We start from the raw sequence: 25,252 nt of genomic DNA on the forward strand, positions 1-25,252 counted from the left end.
GTGACCTCCCCATTATCAACAACACTCACTCCCTGTGTGAAGAGTGACCTCCCCATTATCAACAACACTCACTCCCTGTGAGGAGTGACCTCCCCAACATCAACAACACTCACTCCCTGTGAGGACTGACCTCCCCATTATCAACAACACACTCCCTGTGTGAGGAGTGACCTCTCCATTATCAACAACACTCACTCCCTGTGAGGAGTGACCTCCCCATTATCAACAACACTCACTCCCTGTGTGAGGAGAGACCTCCCCATTATCAACAACACTCACTCCCTGTGTGAGGAGTATCCTCCCAACTATCAACAACACTCACTCCCTGTGAGGAGTGACCACCCCATTATCAACAACACTCACTCCCTGTGTGAGGAGTGACCTCCCCATTATCAACAACACTCACTCCCTGTGTGAGGAGTGACCTCCCCATTATCAATAACACTCACTCCCTGTGAGGAGAGACCTCCCCATTAACAACAACACTCACTCCCTGTGTGAGGAGAGACCTCCCCATCATCAACAACACTCACTCCCTGTGAGGAGAGTGACCTCCCCATTATCAACAACACTCACTCCCTGTGAGGAGAGACCTCCCCATTATCAACAACACTCACTCCCTGTGAGGAGAGTGACCTCCCCATTATCAACAACACTCACTCCCTGTGAGGAGAGAACTCCCCATTAACAACAACACTCACTCCCTGTGAGGCGTGACCTCCCCATTATCAACAACACTCACTCCCTGTGAGGACTGACCTCCCCATTATCAACAACACACTCCCTGTGTGAGGAGTGACCTCTCCATTATCAACAACACTCACTCCCTGTGAGGAGTGACCTCCCCATTATCAACAACACTCACTCCCTGTGAGGAGAGACCTCCCCATTAACAACAGCACTCACTCCCTGTGTGAGGAGTATCCTCCCAACTATCAACAACACTCACTCCCTGTGAGGAGTGACCACCCCATTATCAACAACACTCACTCCCTGTGTGAGGAGTGACCTCCCCATTATCAACAACACTCACTCCCTGTGTGAGGAGTGACCTCCCCATTATCAACAACACTCACTCCCTGTGAGGAGAGACCTCCCCATTATCAACAACACTCACTCCCTGTGAGGAGTGACCTCCCCATTATCAACAACACTCACTCCCTGTGAGGAGAGACCTCCCCATTATCAACAACACTCACTCCCTGTGTGAGGAGTGACCTCCCCATTATCAACAACACTCACTCCCTGTGAGGAGAGACCTCCCCATTATCAACAACACTCACTCCCTGTGAGGAGAGACCTCCCCATTAACAACAACACTCACTCCCTGTGTGAGGAGAGACCTCCCCATCATCAACAACACTCACTCCCTGTGAGGACAGTGACCTCCCCATTATCAACAACACTCACTCCCTGTGAGGAGAGACCTCCCCATTATCAACAACACTCACTCCCTGTGAGGAGAGTGACCTCCCCATTATCAACAACACTCACTCCCTGTGAGGAGAGACCTCCCCATTAACAACAACACTCACTCCCTGTGAGGAGTGACCTCCCCATTATCAACAACACTCACTCCCTGTGAGGAGTGACCTCCTCATCATCAACAACACTCACTCCCTGTGAGGAGTGACTTCCCCATCATCAACAACAGTCACTCCCTGTGTGAGGAGTTACCTCCCCATTATCAACAACACTCACTCCCTGTGAGGAGTAACCTCCCCATCATCAACAACACTCACTCCCTGTGAGGAGTAACCTCCCCATTATCAACACTCACTCCCTGTGAGGAGTAACCTCCCCATTAACAACACTCACTCCCTGTGAGGAGTAACCTCCCCATCATCAACAACACTCACTCCCTGTGTGAGGAGTGACCTCCCCATTATCAACAACACTCACTCCCTGTGTGAAGAGTGACCTCCCCATTATCAACAACACTCACTCCCTGTGAGGAGTGACCTCCCCATTAACAACAACACTCACTCCCTGTGAGGAGTGACCTCCTCATTAACAACAACACTCACTCCCTGTGAGGAGTAACCTCCCCATTATCAACAACACTCACTCCCTGTGAGGAGTAACCTCCCCATTATCAACAACACTCACTCCCTGTGTGAGGAGTGACCTCCCCATTATCAACAACACTCACTCCCTGTGTGAGGAGTGACCTCCCCATTATCAACAACACTCACTCCCTGTGAGGAGAGACCTCCCCATTATCAACAACACTCACTCCCTGTGTGAGGAGTGACCTCCCCATTATCAACAACACTCACTCCCTGTGAGGAGAGACCTCCCCATTATCAACAACACTCACTCCCTGTGAGGAGTGACCTCCCCATTATCAACAACACTCACTCCCTGTGAGGAGAGACCTCCCCATTATCAACAACACTCACTCCCTGTGTGAGGAGTGACCTCCCCATTATCAACAACACTCACTCCCTGTGAGGAGAGACCTCCCCATTATCAACAACACTCACTCCCTGTGAGGAGAGACCTCCCCATTAACAACAACACTCACTCCCTGTGTGAGGAGAGACCTCCCCATCATCAACAACACTCACTCCCTGTGAGGAGAGTGACCTCCCCATTATCAACAACACTCACTCCCTGTGAGGAGAGACCTCCCCATTATCAACAACACTCACTCCCTGTGAGGAGAGTGACCTCCCCATTATCAACAACACTCACTCCCTGTGAGGAGAGACCTCCCCATTAACAACAACACTCACTCCCTGTGAGGAGTGACCTCCCCATTATCAACAACACTCACTCCCTGTGAGGAGTGACCTCCTCATCATCAACAACACTCACTCCCTGTGAGGAGTGACTTCCCCATCATCAACAACAGTCACTCCCTGTGTGAGGAGTGACCTCCCCATTATCAACAACACTCACTCCCTGTGTGAGGAGTGACCTCCCCATTATCAACAACACTCACTCCCTGTGTGAGGAGTAACCTCCCCATTATCAACAACACTCACTCCCTGTGAGGAGTAACCTCCCCATCATCAACAACACTCACTCCCTGTGAGGAGTAACCTCCCCATTATCAACACTCACTCCCTGTGAGGAGTAACCTCCCCATTAACAACACTCACTCCCTGTGAGGAGTAACCTCCCCATCATCAACAACACTCACTCCCTGTGTGAGGAGTGACCTCCCCATTATCAACACTCACTCCCTGTGTGAAGAGTGACCTCCCCATTATCAACAACACTCACTCCCTGTGAGGAGTGACCTCCCCATTAACAACAACACTCACTCCCTGTGAGGAGTGACCTCCTCATTAACAACACTCACTCCCTGTGAGGAGTAACCTCCCCATTATCAACAACACTCACTCCCTGTGAGGAGTACCCTCCCCATTATCAACAACACTCACTCCCTGTGAGGAGTGACCTCCCCATTATCAACAACACTCACTCCCTGTGAGGAGTAACCTCCCCAATATCAACAACACTCACTCCCTGTGAGGAGTGACCTCCCCATTATCAACAACACTCACTCCCTGTGAGGAGTGACCTCCCCATTATCAACAACACTCACTCCCTGAGAGGAGTAACCTCCCCAATATCAACAACACTCACTCCCTGTGAGGAGTGACCACCCCATTATCAACAACACTCACTCCCTGTGAGGAGTGACCTCCCCCTCATCAACAACACTCACTCCCTGTGAGGAGTAACCTCCCCATCATCAACAACACTCACTCCCTGTGAGGAGTAACCTCCCCATTATCAACACTCACTCCCTGTGAGGAGTAACCTCCCCATTAACAACACTCACTCCCTGTGAGGAGTAACCTCCCCATTATCAACAACACTCACTCCCTGTGAGGAGTGACTTCCCCATCATCAACAACACTCACTCCCTGTGTGAGGAGTGACCTCCCCATTATCAACAACACTCACTCCCTGTGTGAGGAGTGACCTCCGCATTATCAACAACACTCACTCCCTGTGAGGAGTGACCTCCCCATTATCAACAACACTCACTCCCTGCGAGGAGTGACCTCCCCATTATCAACAACACTCATTCTCTGTGAGGAGTGACCTCCCCATTATCAACAACACTCACTCCCTGCGAGGAGTGACCTCCCCATTATCAACAACACTCATTCTCTGTGAGGAGTGACCTCCCCATTATCAACAACACTCACTCCCTGTGTGAGGAGTGACCTCCCCATTATCAACAACATTCACTCCCTGTGTGAGGAGTGACCTCCCCAACATCAACAACACTCACTCCCTGTGTGAAGAGTGACCTCCCCATTATCAACAACACTCACTCCCTGTGTGAAGAGTGACCTCCCCATTAACAACAACACTCACTCCCTGTGTGAGGAGTAACCTCCCAACTATCAACAACACTCACTCCCTGTGTGAGGAGCGACCTCCCCATTATCAACAACACTCACTCCCTGTGAGGAGTGACCACCCCATTATCAACAACACTCACTCCCTGTGTGAGGAGTGACCTCCCCATTATCAACAACACTCACTCCCTGTGAGGACTGACCTCCCCATTATCAACAACACTCACTCCCTGTGAGGAGTGACCTCCCCATTATCAACAACACTCACTCCCTGTGAGGACTGACCTCCCCATTATCAACAACACTCACTCCCTGTGTGAGGAGTGACCTCCCCATTATCAACAACACTCACTCCCTGTGTGAGGAGTGACCCCCCTATTATCAACAACACTCACTCCCTGTGTGAGGAGTGACCCCCCCATTAACAACACACACTCCCTGTGAGGAGAGATCGCTCCATAATCAACACACACTCCTTGTGTGAGGAGTGACCTCCCCATTGGAAGATGACAATGAACACCTCCTTTTGTACCCTGGATTGTGGATTATTGAGCCCTGGGGATTGATCAGCTTTCAGTCCCATTAATTTCTCCAGCGCTGTTTTTTCAGTAATACTAATTCCCTTCAATTCCTCCTGCTCACTAGATGCTTGGTCCCCTAGTATTTTTGGGAAGTTGTGTCTTCCTCGGTGAGGACAGAACGAAAGCAGTTGTTTCCTTGCCCTGTCGTTTCCTTGTTTTCTATGATACGTTCTCCCGTTTCAGACTGTAAGTGACTAACAGTTGTCTTCACTAATCTGCTTCATTTTACATACTTATAGAAGCTTTTCCTGTCAGCTTTTATGTTCCTTGCAAGTTTACCCTCATACTCGATTTTTCCTTTCTGAATCAATTTCCTGGTTCTCCTTTAGTAAATTCTAAACTGCTCTCAATCCTCAGGCTTGGTACCTGTTCCTGAACTTGATATGACTGCTCTTTGGATCTAATACAACCCTTCATTTCTTTAATTAGCCATGGGTTTTGTGCCAGAAAGAAATGTCTATCAACATATTGAGAACACTCACTCACTGTGCGGTGTGACCTCCCTGTTAGTCCCTGTGAGGAGTGAGCCTCACCGACAGTAATCGGGGACCGGTCTCTCACTGAGGGGAGGGTTTACAGAGACGGAGTCTGCTGGTCTGGTTAGCATCTTGCCCAGTGGAACTGTGTCAAACTCACTCACGAGACGCGCCTCCTGCTCAATGGTAGGTCCGTGTTAACTGGAACAAACCCCATACCTTTCCCGGTGTCCACTCCTGGGTGGTCATGTCGAACAGCCAGAAGCCACTGGACACACCAGTGTTGGTGAGTCCTCCCACCACATACATGGTGGCCCTGGATGGAATGGAGGCAGCAGCGTGAAAATAACGTGGACTGGGACCCGGACCCTGTGGCCTCATCTCCTGGCTCCAATGATGATCCACCACCGAAAACCTGCAGGACAACACTCCGGGTAAGTTCAGTGAAGCAAAAACAAAGCTCAGCTGGGGCTGAGGTACTTCCAGCGTTTGCTGCTCCGATTTGAAATTCCCAGCATCCACAGCGTTTGTAATCGTTTAGCCTATTCCTCTTCAATTAGGTGTTACAATCCGTTCAAGTTCCTTGGCGATGTTCTCTTACAGGTTAATGTAAAGAATAAAACAGGCTGACTGGGCTCCTTCTCCCCCAGAACTCACATCGGTACATTCTCTTCCTTAATGGTTAAAGGGTGAAGTTACCAAATGGTAAACCGCAAAGGGCAGCCAGTGTGACAGCAGACACACTGCAAAGGGCAGCCAGTGTGACAGCAGACACACTGCAAAGGGCAGCCAGTGTGACAGCAGACACACTGCAAAGGGCAGCCAGTGTGACAGCAGACACACTGCAAAGGGCAGCCAGTGTGACAGCAGACACACTGCAAAGGGCAGCCAGTGTGACAGCAGACACACTGCAAAGGGCAGCCAGTGTGACAGCAGACACACTGCAAAGGGCAGCCAGTGGGAGAACAGACACACCGCAAAGGGCAGCCAGTGGGAGAACAGACACACCGCAAAGGGCAGCCAGTGTGAGAACAGACACACTGCAAAGGGCAGCCAGTGTGAGAGCAGACACACTGCAAAGGGCAGCCAGTGTGAGAACAGACACACTGCAAAGGGCAGCCAGTGTGACAGCAGACACATTGCAAAGGGCAGCCAGTGTGACAGCAGACACACCGCAAAGGGCAGCCAGTGTGACAGCAGACACACTGCAAAGGGCAGCCAGTGTGACAGCAGACACACTGCAAAGGGCAGCCAGTGTGACAGCAGACACACTGCAAAGGGCAGCCAGTGTGACAGCAGACACACCGCAAAGGGCAGCCAGTGTGACAGCAGACACACTGCAAAGGGCAGCCAGTGTGACAGCAGACACACTGCAAAGGGCAGCCAGTGTGACAGCAGACACACTGCAAAGGGCAGCCAGTGTGAGAGCAGACACACTGCACAGGGCAGCCAGTGTGAGAGCAGACACACTGCACAGGGCAGCCAGTGTGAGAGCAGACACACTGCACAGGGCAGCCAGTGTGAGAGCAGACACACTGCACAGGGCAGCCAGTGTGAGAGCAGACACACTGCACAGGGCAGCCAGTGTGAGAGCAGACACACTGCACAGGGCAGCCAGTGTGAGAGCAGACAGACACACTGCACAGGGCAGCCAGTGTGAGAGCAGACACACTGCACAGGGCAGCCAGTGTGAGAGCAGACACACTGCACAGGGTAGCCAGTGTGAGAGCAGACACACTGCACAGGGCAGCCAGTGTGACAGCAGACACACTGCAAAGGGCAGCCAGTGTGAGAGCAGACACACCGCAAAGGGCAGCCAGTGTGAGAGCAGACACACTGCACAGGGCAGCCAGTGTGACAGCAGACACACTGCAAAGGGCAGCCAGTGTGAGAGCAGACACACTGCAAAGGGCAGCCAGTGTGAGAGCAGACACACCGCAAAGGGCAGCCAGTGTGAGAGCAGACACACCGCAAAGGGCAGCCAGTGTGAGAGCAGACACACTGCACAGGGCAGCCAGTGTGACAGCAGACACACTGCACAGGGCAGCCAGTGTGAGAGCAGACACACTAAGGGGCCGCCAGTCTGGGAGTAATAGACAGGCCGATGATGGGATTTAAATCTCTCTCCGACATGGTCTCCAACTCCAAAAATTGACGGGTGCCACTTACTTGTAAACATTGTTCAAAATCCCATCTCTCACCGACAAACCACCGAAGATCCAGAGGCTCGAATCAGGGCCGTCCACCATCGAGTGGCCCAGGCGCAGTAAGGGGCCTCCATCATCCTGGGGATCAACAGATACTTTCAAAGCTTGGAGACAGGGGCAATATCTCCACAGAAACCACACCATTGTCAACAGGGGGGCGAGGGCAGACAGCTACAGTGTGTAAGGGTGCTGTGCTACAGGGTGGGGACAGGGACGGAGGTGCTGGGGAGAGAGAGAAGGGGCGCGGGGGAAGGAGGTGGGGACAGAGGAGCACAGGGGAGGGAGAGGGGTGTGGGGGAGGTGGAGAGAGAGGAGAGAGAGAGGGGGGGGGAGGGGGAGGGGCTTGATTGAGGGAAAGAGAGGGGGGCGTGGGGCAGTGGGAGAGAGGAGGACATGGGTGTGTGGGGGGGAGAGAGAGAGAATGTGTGTGGGGACGGGGCATGGAGGAGAGAGAGAGAGGCTGAGACAGGGAGGGCGAGGGGCGTGGAGAGAGAGGGGAGGAGAGGGGGGGGGAGAGAGACGGGGAGAGAGAGGGGGAGAGTAGGGGAGAGAGGGGGAGGGAGAGAGAGGGGGAGGGAGGGGGAGGGAGGGAGGGGGAGGGGGAGGGGGGGGAGAGAGTGGGGGAGAGAGTGGGGGAGAGAGTGGGGGAGAGAGTGGGGGAGAGAGTGGGGGAGAGAGTGGGCGAGAGAGTGGGCGAGAGAGTGGGCGAGAGAGTGGGCGAGAGAGTGGGCGAGAGAGTGGGCGAGAGAGTGGGCGAGAGAGTGGGCGAGAGAGTGGGCGAGAGAGTGGGCGAGAGAGTGGGCGAGAGAGTGGGCGAGAGAGTGGGCGAGAGAGTGGGCGAGAGAGTGGGCGAGAGAGTGGGCGAGAGAGTGGGCGAGAGAGTGGGCGAGAGAGTGGGCGAGAGAGTGGGCGAGAGAGTGGGCGAGAGAGTGGGCGAGAGAGTGGGCGAGAGAGTGGGCGAGAGAGTGGGCGAGAGAGTGGGCGAGAGAGTGGGGGAGAGAGTGGGGGAGAGAGTGGGGGAGAGAGTGGGGGAGAGAGTGGGGGAGAGAGTGGGGGAGAGAGTGGGGGAGAGAGTGGGGGAGAGAGTGGGGGAGAGAGTGGGGGAGAGAGTGGGGGAGAGAGTGGGGGAGAGAGTGGGGGAGAGAGTGGGGGAGAGAGTGGGGGAGAGAGTGGGGGAGAGAGTGGGGGAGAGAGTGGGGGAGAGAGTGGGGGAGAGAGTGGGGGAGAGAGTGGGGGAGAGAGTGGGGGAGAGAGTGGGGGGGGAGAGAGTGGGGGAGAGAGTGGGGGAGAGAGTGGGGGAGAGAGTGGGGGAGAGAGTGGGGGAGAGAGTGGGGGAGAGAGTGGGCGAGAGAGTGGGGGAGAGAGTGGGGGAGAGAGTGGGGGAGAGAGTGGGGGAGAGAGTGGGGGAGAGAGTGGGGGAGAGAGTGGGGGAGAGAGTGGGGAGAGAGTGGGGGAGAGAGTGGGGGAGAGAGTGGGGGAGAGAGTGGGGGAGAGAGTGGGGGAGAGAGTGGGGGAGAGAGTGGGGGAGAGAGTGGGGGAGAGAGTGGGGGAGAGAGTGGGGGAGAGAGTGGGGGAGAGAGTGGGGGAGAGAGTGGGGGAGAGAGTGGGGGAGAGAGTGGGGGAGAGAGTGGGGGAGAGAGTGGGGGAGAGAGTGGGGGAGAGAGTGGGGGAGAGAGTGGGGGAGAGAGTGGGGGAGAGAGTGGGGGAGAGAGTGGGAGAGGGAGGGAGAGGGAGGGAGAGGGAGGGAGAGGGAGGGAGAGTGGGGGAGAGTGGGGGAGAGTGGGGGAGAGAGGGGGAGAGAGGGGGAGAGAGGGGGAGAGAGGGAGAGAGAGAGGGGGAGAGGGAGGGGGAGAGAGAGGGGGAGAGAGAGGGGGAGAGAGAGGGGGAGAGAGAGGGGGAGAGAGAGGGGGAGAGAGAGGGGGAGAGAGAGGGGGAGAGAGAGGGGGAGAGAGAGGGGGAGAGAGAGGGGGAGAGAGAGGGGGAGAGAGAGGGGGAGAGAGAGGGGGAGAGAGAGGGGGAGAGAGAGGGGAGAGAGAGGGGGAGAGAGAAGGGGAGAGAGAAGGGGAGAGAGAGGGGGAGTGAGAGGGGGAGAGAGGGGGAGAGAGAGGGGGAGAGAGAGGGGGAGAGAGAGGGGGAGAGAGAGGGGGAGAGAGAGGGGGAGAGAGAGGGGGAGAGAGAGGGGAGAGAGAGGGAGAGAGAGAGAGAGGCAGGCAGAGAAGCAAGTGTACTCTGTGCATACTGACTGGGGGGTACCTTGCTGTCAGTGATGGGCTCCCAGATGATGCTCCCGGAATGGGTAACGATTCCACAGTCACTCCCAGCAAATCCATCAGTGCAGATGCAGAGTCCTGTGGCCTGTGGGGTAAAAACCAGAGTTAGCACATTCTCAGGGCTTTTCTTTATTCATTCACAGGATGTGTGTGTCGCTGGCTGGGCCAGCATTTATTGCCCATCCCTAATTGCCCCTTGAGAAGGTGGTGGTGAGCTGCCTTCTTGAACCACTGCAGTCCCGTGTGGTGTAGGTACACCCACAGTGCTGTTAGGGAGCGAGTTCCAGGATTTTGACCCAGCGACAGTGAAGGAACGGCCGATATATTTCCAAGTCAGGATGGTGAGTGAATTGGAGGGGAACTTCCAGGTGGTGGTGTTCCCCATGTGTCTGCTGCCCTTGTCCTTCTAGATGGTAGTGGTCGTGGGTTTGGAAGGTGCTGTCGAAGGAGCCTTGGTGAGTTGCTGCAGTGCATCTTGTAGATGGTACACACGCTGCTGCTACTGTGCGTCGGTGGTGGAGGGAGTGAATGTTTGTGGATGTGGTGTCAATCAAGCGGGGCTGCTTTGTCCTGGATGGTGTTGAGCTTCTTGAGTTGTTGCGGGAGCTGCACTCATCCAGGCAAGTGGGGAGTATTCCATCACACTCCTGACTTGTGTCTTGTAGATGGTGGACAGGCTTTGGGGAGTCAGGAGGTGTGAGTTACTCACTGCAGAGCTCCAAGCCTGTTAGTGGGGTCCCAGCAGGAGCAGAGTGCTAAGGTGAGCACATTCCCAGAAGTCACAGGGAGCCTGTGGAGGGCAAAGTTTGAGCAGGCCTGGGGAGGAGACGGTGCCGTAGTGAGTATGTGGGAGTGAGAGTAACAGTGTCTGTGTCTGGGGGAGGGGGAGTGAGAGAGCATGTGTGTGGTATGGGGGTGAGTGAGTGGTGTGTGGAGGATTGAGGGAGTGAGTGTGTGTGTTTGGAGGGAGGGGGTTGCAGAGTGAGGGAGGGAGTGAGATTGTGTGGTGAGAGAGAGAGACTGTGGTGTGGGAGGGGAGTGAGAGAGAGAGACAGGGGGGAGAGAGAGAGAGAGAGAGAGAGAGAGAGAGAGAGAGAGAGAGAGAGACAGGGGGGGAGAGAGAGAGAGAGAGAGAGAGAGAGAGAGAGAGACAGACAGGGGGAGAGAGCTTGTGTGGGTGGCTCTGTGCACGTGCGTGTTTGTGTGTGGGCGAGTGTGGGTGTGAGACTGAGTGAGTGTGAGGGCCAGCGAGAGCCTGAGTATGTGGGTGACCCGGGGGAAGGGTCGCTCCCTCGCAGCGACCCGGGGGAAGGGTCGCTCCCTCGCAGCGACCCGGGGGAAGGGTCGCTCCCTCGCAGCGACCCGGGGGAAGGGTCGCTCCCTCGCAGCGACCCGGGGGAAGGGTCGCTCCCTCGCAGCGACCCGGGGGAAGGGTCGCTCCCTCGCAGCGACCCGGGGGAAGGGTCGCTCCCTCGCAGCGACCCGGGGGAAGGGTCGCTCCCTCGCAGCGACCCGGGGGAAGGGTCGCTCCCTCGCAGCGACCCGGGGGAAGGGTCGCTCCCTCGCAGCGACCCGGGGGAAGGGTCGCTCCCTCGCAGCGACCCGGGGGAAGGGTCGCTCCCTCGCAGCGACCCGGGGGAAGGGTCGCTCCCTCGCAGCGACCCGGGGGAAGGGTCGCTCCCTCGCAGCGACCCGGGAGAAGGGTCGCTCCCTCGCCCTGACCCGGGGGAAGGGTCGCTCCCTCGCAGCGACCCGGGGGAAGGGTCGCTCCCTCGCAGCGACCCGGGGGAAGGGTCGCTCCCTCGCAGCGACCCGGGGGAAGGGTCGCTCCCTCGCAGCGACCCGGGGGAAGGGTCGCTCCCTCGCAGCGACCCGGGGGAAGGGTCGCTCCCTCGCAGCGACCCGGGGGAAGGGTCGCTCCCTCGCAGCGACCCGGGGGAAGGGTCGCTCCCTCGCCCTGACCCGGGGGAAGGGTCGCTCCCTCGCCCTGGCCCGGGGGAAGGGTCGCTCCCTCGCAGTGACCCGGGGGAAGGGTCGCTCCCTCGCAGTGACCCGGGGGAAGGGTCGCTCCCTCGCCTGGACCCGGGGGAAGGGTCGCTCCCTCGCCCGGACCCGGGGGAAGGGTCGCTCCCTCGCAGCGACCCGGGGGAAGGGTCGCTCCCTCGCCCTGACCCGGGGGAAGGGTCGCTCCCTCGCCCTGACCCGGGGTAACTGTCACTCCCTCGCAGTGACCCGGGGGAAGGGTCACTCCCTCGCAGTGACCCGGGGTAACGGTCGCTCCCTCGCAGTGACCCGGGGTAACGGTCGCTCCCTCGCAGTGACCCGGGGTAACGGTCACTCCCTCGCAGTGACCCGGGGGCAGGGTCACTCCCTCGCAGTGACCCGGGGGAAGGGTCACTCCCTCGCAGTGACCCGGGGGAAGGGTCACTCCCTTGCAGTGACCCGGGGTAACGGTCAGCTCTATCGGTCTGAGAAGGCGGTCAGTGATCTATGGGACTCACCGAATGGCAGTGCCCGGCCTGGGTGTGAGCTGAGCAGTTGTTGGGACATCTCTCCAGTGTGCAGTCTGGTCCGGTGTAGCCGGTGGTACACACACAGTGCCCGTTATGGCACTGCTGGTTGGCACGGCAGCTGGGTTGGCAATTATTGACGGTGTAGGTGGCATTGAAGCCTTCATAGACTGTTCCTGGTCCACTGCTAACGTTGGCTTCAAAGTAAACAGTCAGAACCCCTGTCACCCAGAAGGAGAATTAACTCAGTATTAATGAAACACTTAAACCTGCCCAGCAAAACCAAACAGTAATATTTCAAATCAAATCACAAACTGCTTCAAACATCCAACAGAGAGAGGGGGAGAAACGAGGGCCCACTCTGGATCGATGACAGTGAATACAGAACCTGATCAAACAGTCACCGACTCCCAAAAAACTGACATTCTTCTCTGTCCACACAAACCCTCCGACTGACCTTACTACCAGTCAGAACACTCTCACCACCCTCAACACTATCCAGAGATCAGAGTCTGCAAAACATCTCCCAGTTAGACAGAGATAGAGCACTCTCCCAGTTACACACTGTGATACAGAGCGCTCTCCCAGTTACAGACTGTGATACAGAGCGCTCTCGCAGTTATACACTGTGATACAGAGCACTCTCCCAGTTACACACTGTGATACAGAGCACTCTCCCAGTTACACACTGATACAGAGCACGCTCCCAGTTACACACTGTGATACAGAGCACTCTCCCAGTTACACACTGTGATACAGAGCACTCTCCCAGTTACAGACTGTGATACAGAGTGCTCTCGCAGTTATACACTGTGATACAGAGCACTCTCCCAGTTACACACTGTGATACAGAGCACTCTCCCAGTTACACACTGTGATACAGAGCACTCTCCCAGTTACACACTGTGATACCGAGTACTCTCCCAGTTACACACTGTGATACAGAGCACTCTCCCAGTTACACACTGTGATACAGAGCACTCTCCCAGTTACACACTGTGATACAGAGCACTCTCCCAGTTACACACTGTGATACAGAGCACTCTCCCAGTTACAGACTGTGATACAGAGTGCTCTCGCAGTTATACACTGTGATACAGAGCACTCTCCCAGTTACACACTGTGATACAGAGCACTCTCCCAGTTACACACTGTGATACAGAGCACTCTCCCAGTTACACACTGTGATACCGAGTACTCTCCCAGTTACACACTGTGATACAGAGCACTCTCCCAGTTACACACTGTGATACAGAGCACTCTCCCAGTTACACACTGTGATACAGAGCACTCTCCCAGTTACACACTGTGATACAGAGCACTCTCCCAGTTACACACTGTGATACCGAGTACTCTCCCAGTTACACACTGTGATACAGAGCACTCTCCCAGTTACACACTGTGATACAGAGCACTCTCCCAGTTACACACTGTGATACAGAGCACTCTCCCAGTTACACACTGTGATACAGAGCACTCTCCCAGTTACACACTGTGATACAGAGCACTCTCCCAGTTACACCTCACCTGCCCATACAGAGACTACTGAAGTACCTGAGATAGCGTCAACTGTGATTGGCTCATCCCGACCATTGCCACAGAAGGCTCCAATCAGGTTGGGGTCAGCGTAGATGGCACTGTCCAGCTCAGAATCCATGAGGAATTCCGGAATTCCATCGAAGACGTAAACATAATTTTGCTGGAAGAAAGACATGAGCAGCATTGAGTTTGCTCTTTGCGTCACAGGTTCGCTAAAGACCTCTCCGCCCACCCCCAACTGCAAATACTCACCCCACACTTCATCCTGATGTCTGATCTGATGGTCAAGCTGACCATAGGGCAGCTGCTCTCCTGCTGGCAGGAGTCCAGAGACTCCGAGGTTGACAGCACCCACAGGCAATAGGCCAGCCCGTTTGTTGAGATCCCGTGTCCTCTCATTGAGCCCAGTGCCGAGGACGAGATGTTCTTCAATAGGATTCGGCCCACACACTCACGGTAGCATGTCCCATTATCCCTGTAAAATCAACAGCTGGATCAGTGCCACAGTGACCCACAGTAGCTAAACACCTGGAGGGGGGGTCACAACCTCGGACACAAGGTGAAGGGGCCGATTAGCGTGTGAGTGAGTGAGTGAGTGTGAGTGTGCTGGGGAGGGAGGTACAGAGATGGTGTAAATGTCTGTGTGTTTCTATGTAAGTTTGCGCGCGCGTGCCTGTACGTGTGCGCGTGTGGGTGTGCCTGTACGTGTGCGCGTGTGGGTGTGCCTGTACGTGTGCGCGTGTGGGTGTGCCTGTACGTGTGCGCGTGTGGGTGTGCCTGTACGTGTGCGCGTGTGGGTGTGCCTGTACGTGTGCGCGTGTGGGTGTGCCTGTACGTGTGCGCGTGTGGGTGTGCCTGTACGTGTGTGGGTGTGCCTGTACGTGTGCGCGTGTGGGTGTGCCTGTACGTGTGCGCGTGTGGGTGTGCCTGTACGTGTGCGTGTGTGGGTGTGCCTGTACGTGTGCGCGTGTGGGTGTGCCTGTACGTGTGCGCGTGTGGGTGTGCCTGTACGTGTGTGGGTGTGCCTGTACGTGTGCGCGTGTGGGTGTGCCTGTACGTGTGCGCGTGTGGGTGTGCCTGTACGTGTGCGCGTGTGGGTGTGCCTGTACGTGTGCGCGTGTGGGTGTGCCTGTACGTGTGCGCGTGTGGGTGTGCCTGTACGTGTGCGCGTGTGGGTGTGCCTGTACGTGTGCGCGTGTGGGTGTGCCTGTACGTGTGCGCGTGTGGGTGTGCCTGTACGTGTGCGCGTGTGGGTGTGCCTGTACGTGTGCGCGTGTGGGTGTGCCTGTACGTGTGCGCGTGTGGGTGTGCCTGTACGTGTGCGAGTTAGGAGCTGGAGTAGGCCACTCGGCCCCTCGAGCCTGCCCCGCCATTCAGTAAGATCATGGCTGATCTGAATGTAACCTTAACCCCACATTCCTGCCCACCCCCGATAACCTTTCACCCCCTTGTTAACCAAGAATCTATCTAGCTCTGCCTTAAAAATATTCAAAGACTCTGCTTCCACTGCCTTTAGAGGGAGAGAGTCCCAAAGACTCTCAACCTTCAGGCAAAAGTTTTCTCCTCATCCCTGTTTTAAATGGGTGGCCCCTTATTTTTAAACAGTGACCCCTAGTTCTAGATCCTCCTACAAGAGGGAACATCCTCTCCCCATGCTCCCTGTCAAGACCCCTCAGGATCTTAAAGCTTTCAATCAAGTCACCTCTTACTCTTCTAAATTCCAGTGGATACAAGCCTAACCTTTCCTCATAATCCAGCCTTTCCTCATAAAACAACCCACCCATTCCTGGTATTAGTCTGGTAAACCATCTCTGACGCTTCTAATACATTTACATTTTTCTTTATATAAGGAGGCCAGTGCTGTACACAATACTCCAGATGTGGTCTCACCAATGCCCTGTATAACTGAAACATAACCTCCCTGCTTTTGTAATCAGTTCCCCTCACAATGAACCATAACATTGTTAGTTTTCCTAATTACCTGCTGTACCTGCAGACTAACCTTTTGTGATTCATGCACCAGGACACCCAGATCCCTCTGAATCTCAGAGCTCTGCAATCTCTCACCATTTAGACAATAAGCTTCTTTTTTATTCTTCCTGCCAAAATGAACAATTTCACATTTCCCCACATTATACTCCATTTGCCAGGTCTTTGCCCACTCACTTAACCTCTCTGTGTCCTTACATCCTCTTCACTATTTACTTTCCTACCTATCCTTGTGTCATCACCAAATTTCGCCACCGTTCCTTCGGTCCCTTCATCCAAGTCATTTATATAAATTGTAAATAGTTGAGGCTCCAGCACTGATCCCTGTGGCACACTCCTCGTCACATCCTGCCAACCTGAAAAAGACCCATTTATGCCAGTTCTGTTTCCTGTTAGCCAGCCAATCTTCTATCCATGCCAATATGTTACTCCCTACACCATAGGCTTTTATTTTCTGCAATAACTTTTGATGTGGCACTTTATCAAATGCCTTCTGGAAATCTAAGTACAGTACATCCACCGGTTCCCCTTTATCCACAGCACATGTTACTCCTTCAAATAACTTCAATAAATTGGTTAATCATGATTTCCCTTTCACAAAACCATGTTGACTCTGCCTGATTACGTTGAATTGTTCTAAGTGCCCTGTTATAACATCTTTAATAATAACATTTTCCCTGTGACAGATGTTATTCTAACTGGTCTATCGTTTCCTGCTTTCTATCTCCCTCCCTTTTTGAATAAAGGAGATATATTTGCTATTTTCCAATCTAATGGAACCTTCCCTGAATCTAGGGAATTTTGGAAAATTTAAACGAGTCCATCAACCATCTCACTAGCCACTTCTTTCAAGACCTTAGGGTGACGTCCATCCAGACCGGGGGATTTGTCAGCCCGCAGCCCCAACAATTTGCTCAATACCACTTCCCTGGAGATTGTAATTTTCCTGAGTTCCTCCCTCCCTTCCATTTCCTGATTTACAGCTATTTCCGGAATGTGACTTGTGTCCTCTATAGTGAAGACCGAAGCAAAATACCTGTTTAATTCATCCGCCATCTCCCTACTTTCCATTATCAATTCCCCAGATGCACTCTCTCTACAGAGAAACACTCACTTTGATAACTCTTCTGATTTAAATATTTACAGAAACTCTTACTCTCCGTCTTTATATTACTAGCTAGCTTTCTCTCAGACGCTAACTTTTCCATCTTTATTAATCTTTTTGTCATTCTCTGCTGATCTTTATATTCTTTCCAATCTTCTGACCTGCCACCCATCTTTGCATAATGATATGCTTTTTCTTTAAGTTTGATGTTTTCTTTAACTTTTTTAGTTAACTATGGATGGTGGGCCCTCCCCTTGGATTTGTTCTTTCTCATTAGAATCTGTCTATTCTGAAATATCCCTTTAAATATCTGCCACTGAACTTCTATTGACACATCCCTTCACCTCATTTACAAAAACATAGAAAAGAGGAGGAGGCCATTCGGCCCTCGGAGCCTGCACCACCATTCATTATGACCATGCCTGCCCCCAGAGAAACACACCTATACAGAAAATAGGAGCAGTTTGTTTTAGCTAGCTCAGCTTTCATGCCCTCATAATTGCCCCTATTTAAGTTTAAAATATTAGTCTTGGACGCACTCATTTCTCCCTCAAAAATGAATGTAAAATTCAATCATATTACGATCGCTGTTACCCAGGGGTGCCTTCACTAGGAGGTTATCAATTAATCCTATTGCATTGCTCAATACCAGGTCTAGTATAGCCTGCTCTCTGGTTGGCTCCAGAATGTGCTGTTCTAAGAAACTATCCCAAAAACATTCTATGAACTCCTCATCTACACTACTTTATCGCATCTGATTTTTCCAGTCTATCTGTAGATTAAAATCCCCCACGATTATTGCTGTACCTTTCTGGCAAACTCCCATTATGACTTCTTTTATACTCTGTCCCACTGTGTCATTACACCTAGGGGCCTGTACATCACTCCCACAAGTGACTTCTTGCCTTTATCATTCCTCATCTCAACCCAAACTGCTTCTCCATCCTGGTTTCCTCAACCTCACCCCACTCTGATGTGCTAAGACCATCGTTAATTAACAGAGCCGCCCCTCCACCTTTTCCTAACTTCCTGTCCTTCCTAATTGTCACACACCCTTCAATATTCAGCTCCCAATCTGTCTCATCCATGTCTCTATAATTGTCCCTTGTCTTGTCTCTATAACGGCCATCAGATTGTACTTCTTTATTTCTATTTGTGATGTCTGTTTTGGTTTGAATGCTATATGCGTTTAGATACAGAGCCTTTAGTTTTGTACTTTTATTATTTTTGTAACATCTAGCCTTACCTGCCAATTTACTCTTCGATTTGTACTCTCTGTGTACTCTCTTCCTGTCACAGTCTGTTTATCATTTCCCATATTAATACCCGTCTCTCTTGGCTTGTCTCTACTCTTTGGTTTAATTTGATCCCTTGACGCCACTATTCTGTTTAGAACCCTCTCTAGTTCCCCTGTTAGGCAGCTCACCAGGACACCAGCCCCAGCACGGTTCAGGTATAGACCATTCCAACGGTACAGACCCCACTTTCCCCAATACTGGAGCCAGTGCCCCACAAACCGGAATCCACACCAGTCTCTGAACCACGCATTCATTTCTCTAATCTTATTTGTCTTATGCCAACTTACACGTGGCTCAGGTAATAATCCAGAAGTTATTACCTTTGAGGTTCAGCTTCTTAATTTGGTGCTTAGCTCCTCATACTGACTATGCAGAGCCTGCTTCCTCATTCTGCCTGTGTTGTTGATACCTGTAAGGACCATGACCACCGGATCCTCCCCCTCCCACTGCAAGTTCCTCTCCAACCCTGAGCAGGTGCCCCGCACTCTGGCACCAGATAGGCAACAAAGCCGTCTGGACTCTTGCTATTTATTACAGAGAACAATGTCAATCCCCCTTCCTCTACTGTCCCCTACTACCACTATGTTCCTTTTTACACGTACCCATACCATGGTGCTATGGTCAGTCTGCTGGTCCATCCTGCAGCCCCCACTCATCCAAACAAGCTGGGAGAACCTCAAACCTGTTGGACAATTGCAGAGACTCACACTCCTGCCCTCTGGGTCCCCTTACCTGCCTCATTCACAGTCACACTGGCCTGTCCCTGGCCACTGACCAAATCAGGAGACCCTATCCTAAGTAATATGACTGCCTCCTGGTATGAAGCATCCAGGTAGCTTTCCCCCTCCCTGATGTGCCGCAGTGTCTGCAGCTGTTACCCAGGAGCTCCCACACGCTGCAGCCTCGACACATCACCTGTCCTGCCATCCTTAATGTGTTTGAAATAATTACTTAATTATATTAATCACTTATTTATGTTGCTTTCTTATATATTTTATTACCACCAAATTGTGTACTACTTTAAACCTTAGGGATAGAATAGGACTTACCAACTTACCAGATACTCAGCAAACATCTAGCTCCTTCCCCTGTAGTAGGGGTGAGAAAGATAGAGAGGAAACAAACGACTCCTCCCCCTACCCTTTTTCCCAACTCCCCCCTGATCAAACTCCAAGTCTTCACTCAGTTTGAGAGCTGCACTCCATTTACCAAGGAAGAACCCTGAATTTAAAGTAAACTGAACTGGGGCTACAGCAACGAGATTCAACCAGTTATCTAATCAACTACTCAGCTCCTACTGCTGAGAATGAGTTCACCCTGTCTAAACGGCAGGAAAGAAAGTACTTAGCCTGCTTTAACAGTACTTTCCAGTTATGGCTAATTACAGACTAGGTTAGATTTTAAGAACAAAAGTAACACTTAAAACTCTCCTTAGTCAGCTGCTCCGAGTATGTGAGTGAGTGTGTATGAGAGTGCATGTGCGCACACACGTGAGAGTGTGTGTGCGTGCGCGTGAGTGCGTGTGCACGCACGTGTGATAGAGGGAGAGTGTGCGCGTGTGAGAGAGAGAGAGAGAGAGTGTGCGCGTGTGAGAGAGAGAGAGTGTGCGTGTGTGAGAGAGAGAGAGAGAGTGTGCGCGTGAGAGAGAGTGTGTGCGTGTGAGAGAGAGAGAGAAAGTGCCTGAGTGAGTGTGAGAGTGTGTGAGTGTATGTGAGTCTGAGAGAGAGTGAGTGAATGAGTGAGGTGTGTGCGTGTGCGTGAGAAAGAGAGAGAGAGAGAGAGAGGAAGAGAGTGTGAGAGAGTGAATGTGAGAATGTATGTGTGTCATGAGAATGTCAGTGTGTCAGCATGAGAGAGAGATAGAATGCCGGATGAGCGTGTCTGTGTTTGTGGGGGAGGTGATAGTGTTGACGGCTGCTTAGTGTCTCTCTCGGTCCCTTTGTCTTTCTGTCTCTATGTCACTCTTTGCATGTGTCTGTCTCTTGCTCTCTGTCTGTGTCTGTTTCTCTCTTTCCACCTCTCTCTCTCTCTAAAAAGGGCAGAGAGAGCGGGAAAGACCAGTTTAAAAAGGACACAGAGAGCGGGAAAGACCAGTTTAAAAAGGACACAGAGAGCGGGAAAGACCAGTTTAAAAAGGACACAGAGAGCAGGAAAGACCAGTTTAAAAAGGACACAGAGAGCAGGAAAGACAAGTTTAAAAAGGACACAGAGAGCGGGAAAGACCAGTTTAAAAAGGACACAGAGAGTGGGAAAGACTTCAGTTTAAAAAGGACACAGAGAGCGGGAAAGACCAGTTTAAAAAGGACACAGAGAGCAGGAAAGACCAGTTTAAAAAGGACACAGAGAGCAGGAAAGACCAGTTTAAAAAGGACACAGAGAGCAGGAAAGACCAGTTTAAAAAGGACACAGAGAGCGGGAAAGACTTCAGTTTAAAAAGGACGCAGAGAGCAGGAAAGACCAGTTTAAAAAGGGCACAGAGAGTGGGAAAGACCAGTTTAAAAAGGACAGAGAGAGCGGGAAAGACCAGTTTAAAAAGGACACAGAGAGCGGGAAAGACTTCAGTTTAAAAAGGGCACAGAGAGCGGGAAAGACCAGTTTAAAAAGGACACAGAGAGTGGGAAAGACCAGTTTAAAAAGGGCACAGAGAGCGGGAAAGACCAGTTTAAAAAGGGCACAGAGAGCGGGAAAGACCAGTTTAAAAAGGGCACAGAGAGCAGGAAAGACCAGTTTAAAAAGGGCACAGTGAGCGGGAAAGACTTCAGTTTAAAAAGGGCGTGGAGTGTTAGTCTGAGGACCAGGTTCTGAGAAAAGTCAAGTCTGACATAACAGGGGAAGAGGTAAGTGATTGGTTGGTGAGTATTTGGCTCATCTATCTTTCAAACCTCAGGTCATTTATTCTAATTGTAAGGTTTTATAAGGTTTATAAGTAAGGCTTATTACAACTAGTAAGGTGTACCATCTATTGGCAGGGTTTATCAGAATTAAGGTTTATTACCAGTAGTAAGGTTTAATTGCAGTCACAAGGTTATCAGTTAATAATAGAGGAATGGCAGGGCTATTCCAACCACAAGAGTGCCCATCCTGTGCTATGTAGGGACTCCAGGATGCTTCCCGTGTTCTAGATAACCATTTGTGTCGGAAATGTTGCCAGTTGCAGCAGCTAGAGCTCCAGGTTGTGGAACTTGAGAAGCAGCTGGCGTCACTGCAGATTATCCGTGAAGCTGAGAGTTACGTGGATAGCACGTTTATAGATGTGGTCACCCGGCAGATTAAGAATATGAACGAGGAGAGGGAAGGAGTGACCGTCAAAAAGAAAAAGGTAGGTAGAGCAGGAGGTCCCCGAACACCTCCCACTCTCCAACCAGTATTCAGTTCTGAGTGATGGTTCATCTGGGGAATGCAGCCAGCACCCAGTCCTTGGCACCGTGAGGGCTCAGCTTTATGGGACTGTGGGGGTGGGGGCTGGGGGGGTGGGGGGGGGGGGGGGGGGGGTGGTACAAGGAAGTTGGAAGAGCAATAGTGGGAGGTGATTCAATAATTAGGGGAAAAGATAGGCATTTGTGTGGCTGTAGACATGAATCCAGGATGATGTATTGCCAGCCCGGTGACAGGTCTAGGATGTCATTAAGCTACTGCAGGGCAATTTGAGGTGGGAGGGTGAATAGCCAGCAATCATGGTCCACACCGGTACCAATGACAGAGGTAGAAAGAGGGATGTGATGCTGCAGTCAGAATTTGCGGAGGCAGATGGAAAATTAGCAAGCAGGACCTCAAAAGTATTAATCTCCGGATTACTCCCAGTGCCCCACACGAGTATAGAAATAGGAGGATGAGACAGATGAATGAGTGGCTGGAAAGATGGTGTAGGAGGGAAGACTTTAGATTCCTGGGACATCAGGATTGGCTCCTGGGGAGATGGGGCCTACAGAGGCAGGACGGGTTGCACCTGAACAGAGCCGGGTCTGAGTTCCTTGCCCGTGCTGTTGGGGAGGTTTTAAACTAACTTGGCGGGGGGGGGTGGGAACCAGGAGAGAATATTAGAGAGGAATACCAGGGGGCACAAAATACTGGGAGAGACAGATAGCACTAGAATAGAGAATAGTAAGTTAATAGGTGGAGTTGGAGTAGGGGAGAAAGTAATTAAGTCTGAATCAGGGTCACTGTGCATGTATGTGAATGCACAGAGTGCAGTAAATAAGACTGGGGAGTTACAGGCACAGATTGCCATGTGGAAATACGATGTTGTGGCGATAACAGAGACTTGGCTCAAAAGAAGGGAAGTAATGGGAGTTAAATATTCCTGGATACAAGGTGTTCAGGAAAGACAGGAAAGGAGGAAAAGAGGGAAGGGTGGCAGTATTGATTAAGCAGAGCGTTGTAGTGCTGGAGAAAGAGGATGACTCAGACTGGTCACGGACAGAGTTTATTCGGCTAGAGCTAAGGAAGAAAAATGGTGCAATGACTTTGCTCGGTGTTGTCTATAGACCACCAACTAGTGGGAAGGACGTAGAGGGACAAATCGCAAGGAAATTACAGAGAGGTGCAAAAATAGCCGAATACTTATCATAGGGAACTCTCATTATCATTATAGGCTGGGATAGTATTAGTGTAAAGGGCAGAGAGGGGAAAGAGTTCCTAGAGTGTGTTCAGGAGAATTTCCTACAGCAGTATGTTTCCAAGAAGGAAGGAGGCGCTGCTGGACCTGGCTCTTGGGAATGAGGTGGGCCAAGTGGATCAAGTGTCAGTGGGGGAACATTTAAGGAGCAGTGATCATTGTACTGTATGTTTTTGGCTGACTATGGAAAAGGACAAAGGACAATCCAGAGTAAGAATAATTAACTGGGGGAAAGCCAACTTCAATGGGGTAAGAATGGATTGGAGACGAATAACCTGAAGTCAAAGGTTGGCAGGAAAATCAGGAGCTGATCAATGGGCTTTCTTCATAGAGCAGAGAAATCGAGCATAGTCAAGGGGTAGGGCAAACAAATCCAGAGCGCTCTGATGACAAAGGTGCTTATGACAGGTGTCAAGGAGAAACTACAATTCAGAACTAGGCTAAATATTTAAAGTTCAGAGGGGAGGTGAAGAAGCAAATCAAAGAAGCAAGGAGAGAGTATGAAAAGAGACTGGCAGCTAACAGAAAAGGGAATCTCAAAGCCTTCTATACACATATAAACAGTGAAGGGTGGTAAAGGGGAGGAGTAGGGCCGATTAGGGACCAGAAAGGGGATTTACAAATGGAGGCGGGGGGCATAGTTGAGGTATTAAATTAATACTTCGCATTTGTCTTTACCAAGATGATGCTAACCAGGCCATGGTGACAGAGGTGGTAATTCAGACACTAGATGGGTTAACAGTTGAAAAGGTGGTGGTATTGGATAGGCTGCCAGTACTTAAAGTTGATAAGGCACTGCGAACAGATGAGATGCATCCAAGGTTGCTGAGGGAAGTAAGAGTGGAAATTGCAGAGGCACTGACCATAGTTTTTCAGCCTTCCATAGACTCAGGGGGTCCCGGAGACTGGAGAATTGCAAACATTACACCCTTGTTCAAAATAGGCTGTAACAATCAGCTCAGCAACTACAGGTCAGTCAGTTTAACTCCAGTGGTGGGCAAACATCTAGAAACAATAATTTGGGGCAAAATGAATAGTCACAGAGACAAATGTGGGTTAATTAAGGAAAGCCAGCATGGATTTCTTAAAGGAAAATCATGTTTAACGAACTTGCTGGAGTTTTTTTGAAGGGGTAACAGAGAGGGTTGATGAGGGTAATGCTGTAGATGTGGTGTACATGGGACTTCCAAAAGGCATTTGATACAGTGCCACACAACAGGCTTGTGAGAAAAGCTACAACTCATGGAATAACAGGGGCAGTAGGAACATGGATATGGAAGTGACTGAGTGTCAGGAAACAGAGTAATGGATAATGGATGTCTTTCGGGCTGGAGGAGGGTTTGTAGTGGAGTTCCCCAGGGGTCGGTATTGGGACTCTTGCTTTTCCTGATATATATTAATGATCTAAATCTTGATGTGCAGAAGTCTGCAGATGATACGAAACTTGGAAGCGTTGTAAAATGTGAGGGCGACAGTGTAGAACTTCAAAGGGACATGAGTTGGTGGAATGGGGGGGACAGGTGGCTGATGAAGTTCAATGCAGAGAAGTGGGAGGTGATTCATTTTGGTGGGACGAACATGGGGAGACAATATAAAAAAAAAGGGTACAACTCTACAGGGGGTGCAGGAAGAGAAGGGACCTGGGTGTATATGTACATAAGTCATTGAAGGTGGCAGGACAGGTTGAGAGTGGGTTAATAAGGCATACCATATCCTAGGCTTTATTCACAGGGGCATATAGTACAAGGGCAAGGAGGTTATTTGAACTTGTATAAGTCACAGGTCCGGCCACAGCTGGAGTATTGCATCAGGATGTGAAAGCATTAGAGAGAGCATGTGGAAAAGACTCATGAGAATGGTTCCAGGGATGAGAAACTTCAGTTTATGAAGATAGATTGGAGAGGCTGGGGCTGTTCTCCTTGGACAGGAGAAGGCGAAGAGGAGATTTGACAGAGGTTCTCAAGATCATGAGGGGTCTGGACAGAGCAGACAGGGAGAAACTGTTCCCACCTGTGAAACCAGAGGGGAACAGATGTGAAGAAAAATAAGTGATATGAGGAGAGACTTTATAACGCAGCGAGTGGTTAGAGTTTGGAATGCACTGCCTGAGAGTGTGGTGGAGGCAGGTTCAACTGAGGCGTTTAAAAAGGGAATTAAACTGTTATCTGAAAAGGAAGAAGGGGGAGGATTGTGAGTAGAAGACGGGGGAATGGTACTAGGCGAGTTGCTCATTCGGAGAGCCGGTGCAAACATGATGGGCTCAATGGCCTCCCTTCTGCTCCGTAACAATTCTATGATTCCCTCTGTCTCTCTCTCCCGGGACAGGGCTGATGGGCT

The 25,252-nt window shown here is 51.7% G+C and overlaps 1 protein-coding gene across 1 annotated transcript in view; it reads right to left on the reverse strand.

Annotated features, from left to right (window-relative positions):
• LOC144676969 (multiple epidermal growth factor-like domains protein 8) overlaps positions 1-25,252 on the reverse strand; it is a gene marked incomplete at both ends in the record, with an annotated part of 54,755 nt that overhangs the window by 20,417 nt on the left and 9,086 nt on the right. The window contains 6 exons of the mRNA XM_078537234.1: positions 5,602-5,797; positions 7,552-7,667; positions 9,843-9,944; positions 12,361-12,590; positions 13,924-14,068; positions 14,161-14,383. Coding sequence (XP_078393360.1) covers positions 5,602-5,797; positions 7,552-7,667; positions 9,843-9,944; positions 12,361-12,590; positions 13,924-14,068; positions 14,161-14,383 — 1,012 coding nt within the window. The remainder of the gene's footprint in view (positions 1-5,601; positions 5,798-7,551; positions 7,668-9,842; positions 9,945-12,360; positions 12,591-13,923; positions 14,069-14,160; positions 14,384-25,252) is intronic.

The sequence above is a fragment of the Cetorhinus maximus genome, unplaced genomic scaffold (genome assembly GCF_964194155.1).
Source record: "Cetorhinus maximus unplaced genomic scaffold, sCetMax3.hap1.1 HAP1_SCAFFOLD_2082, whole genome shotgun sequence".
Taxonomy (NCBI): domain Eukaryota; kingdom Metazoa; phylum Chordata; class Chondrichthyes; order Lamniformes; family Cetorhinidae; genus Cetorhinus; species Cetorhinus maximus.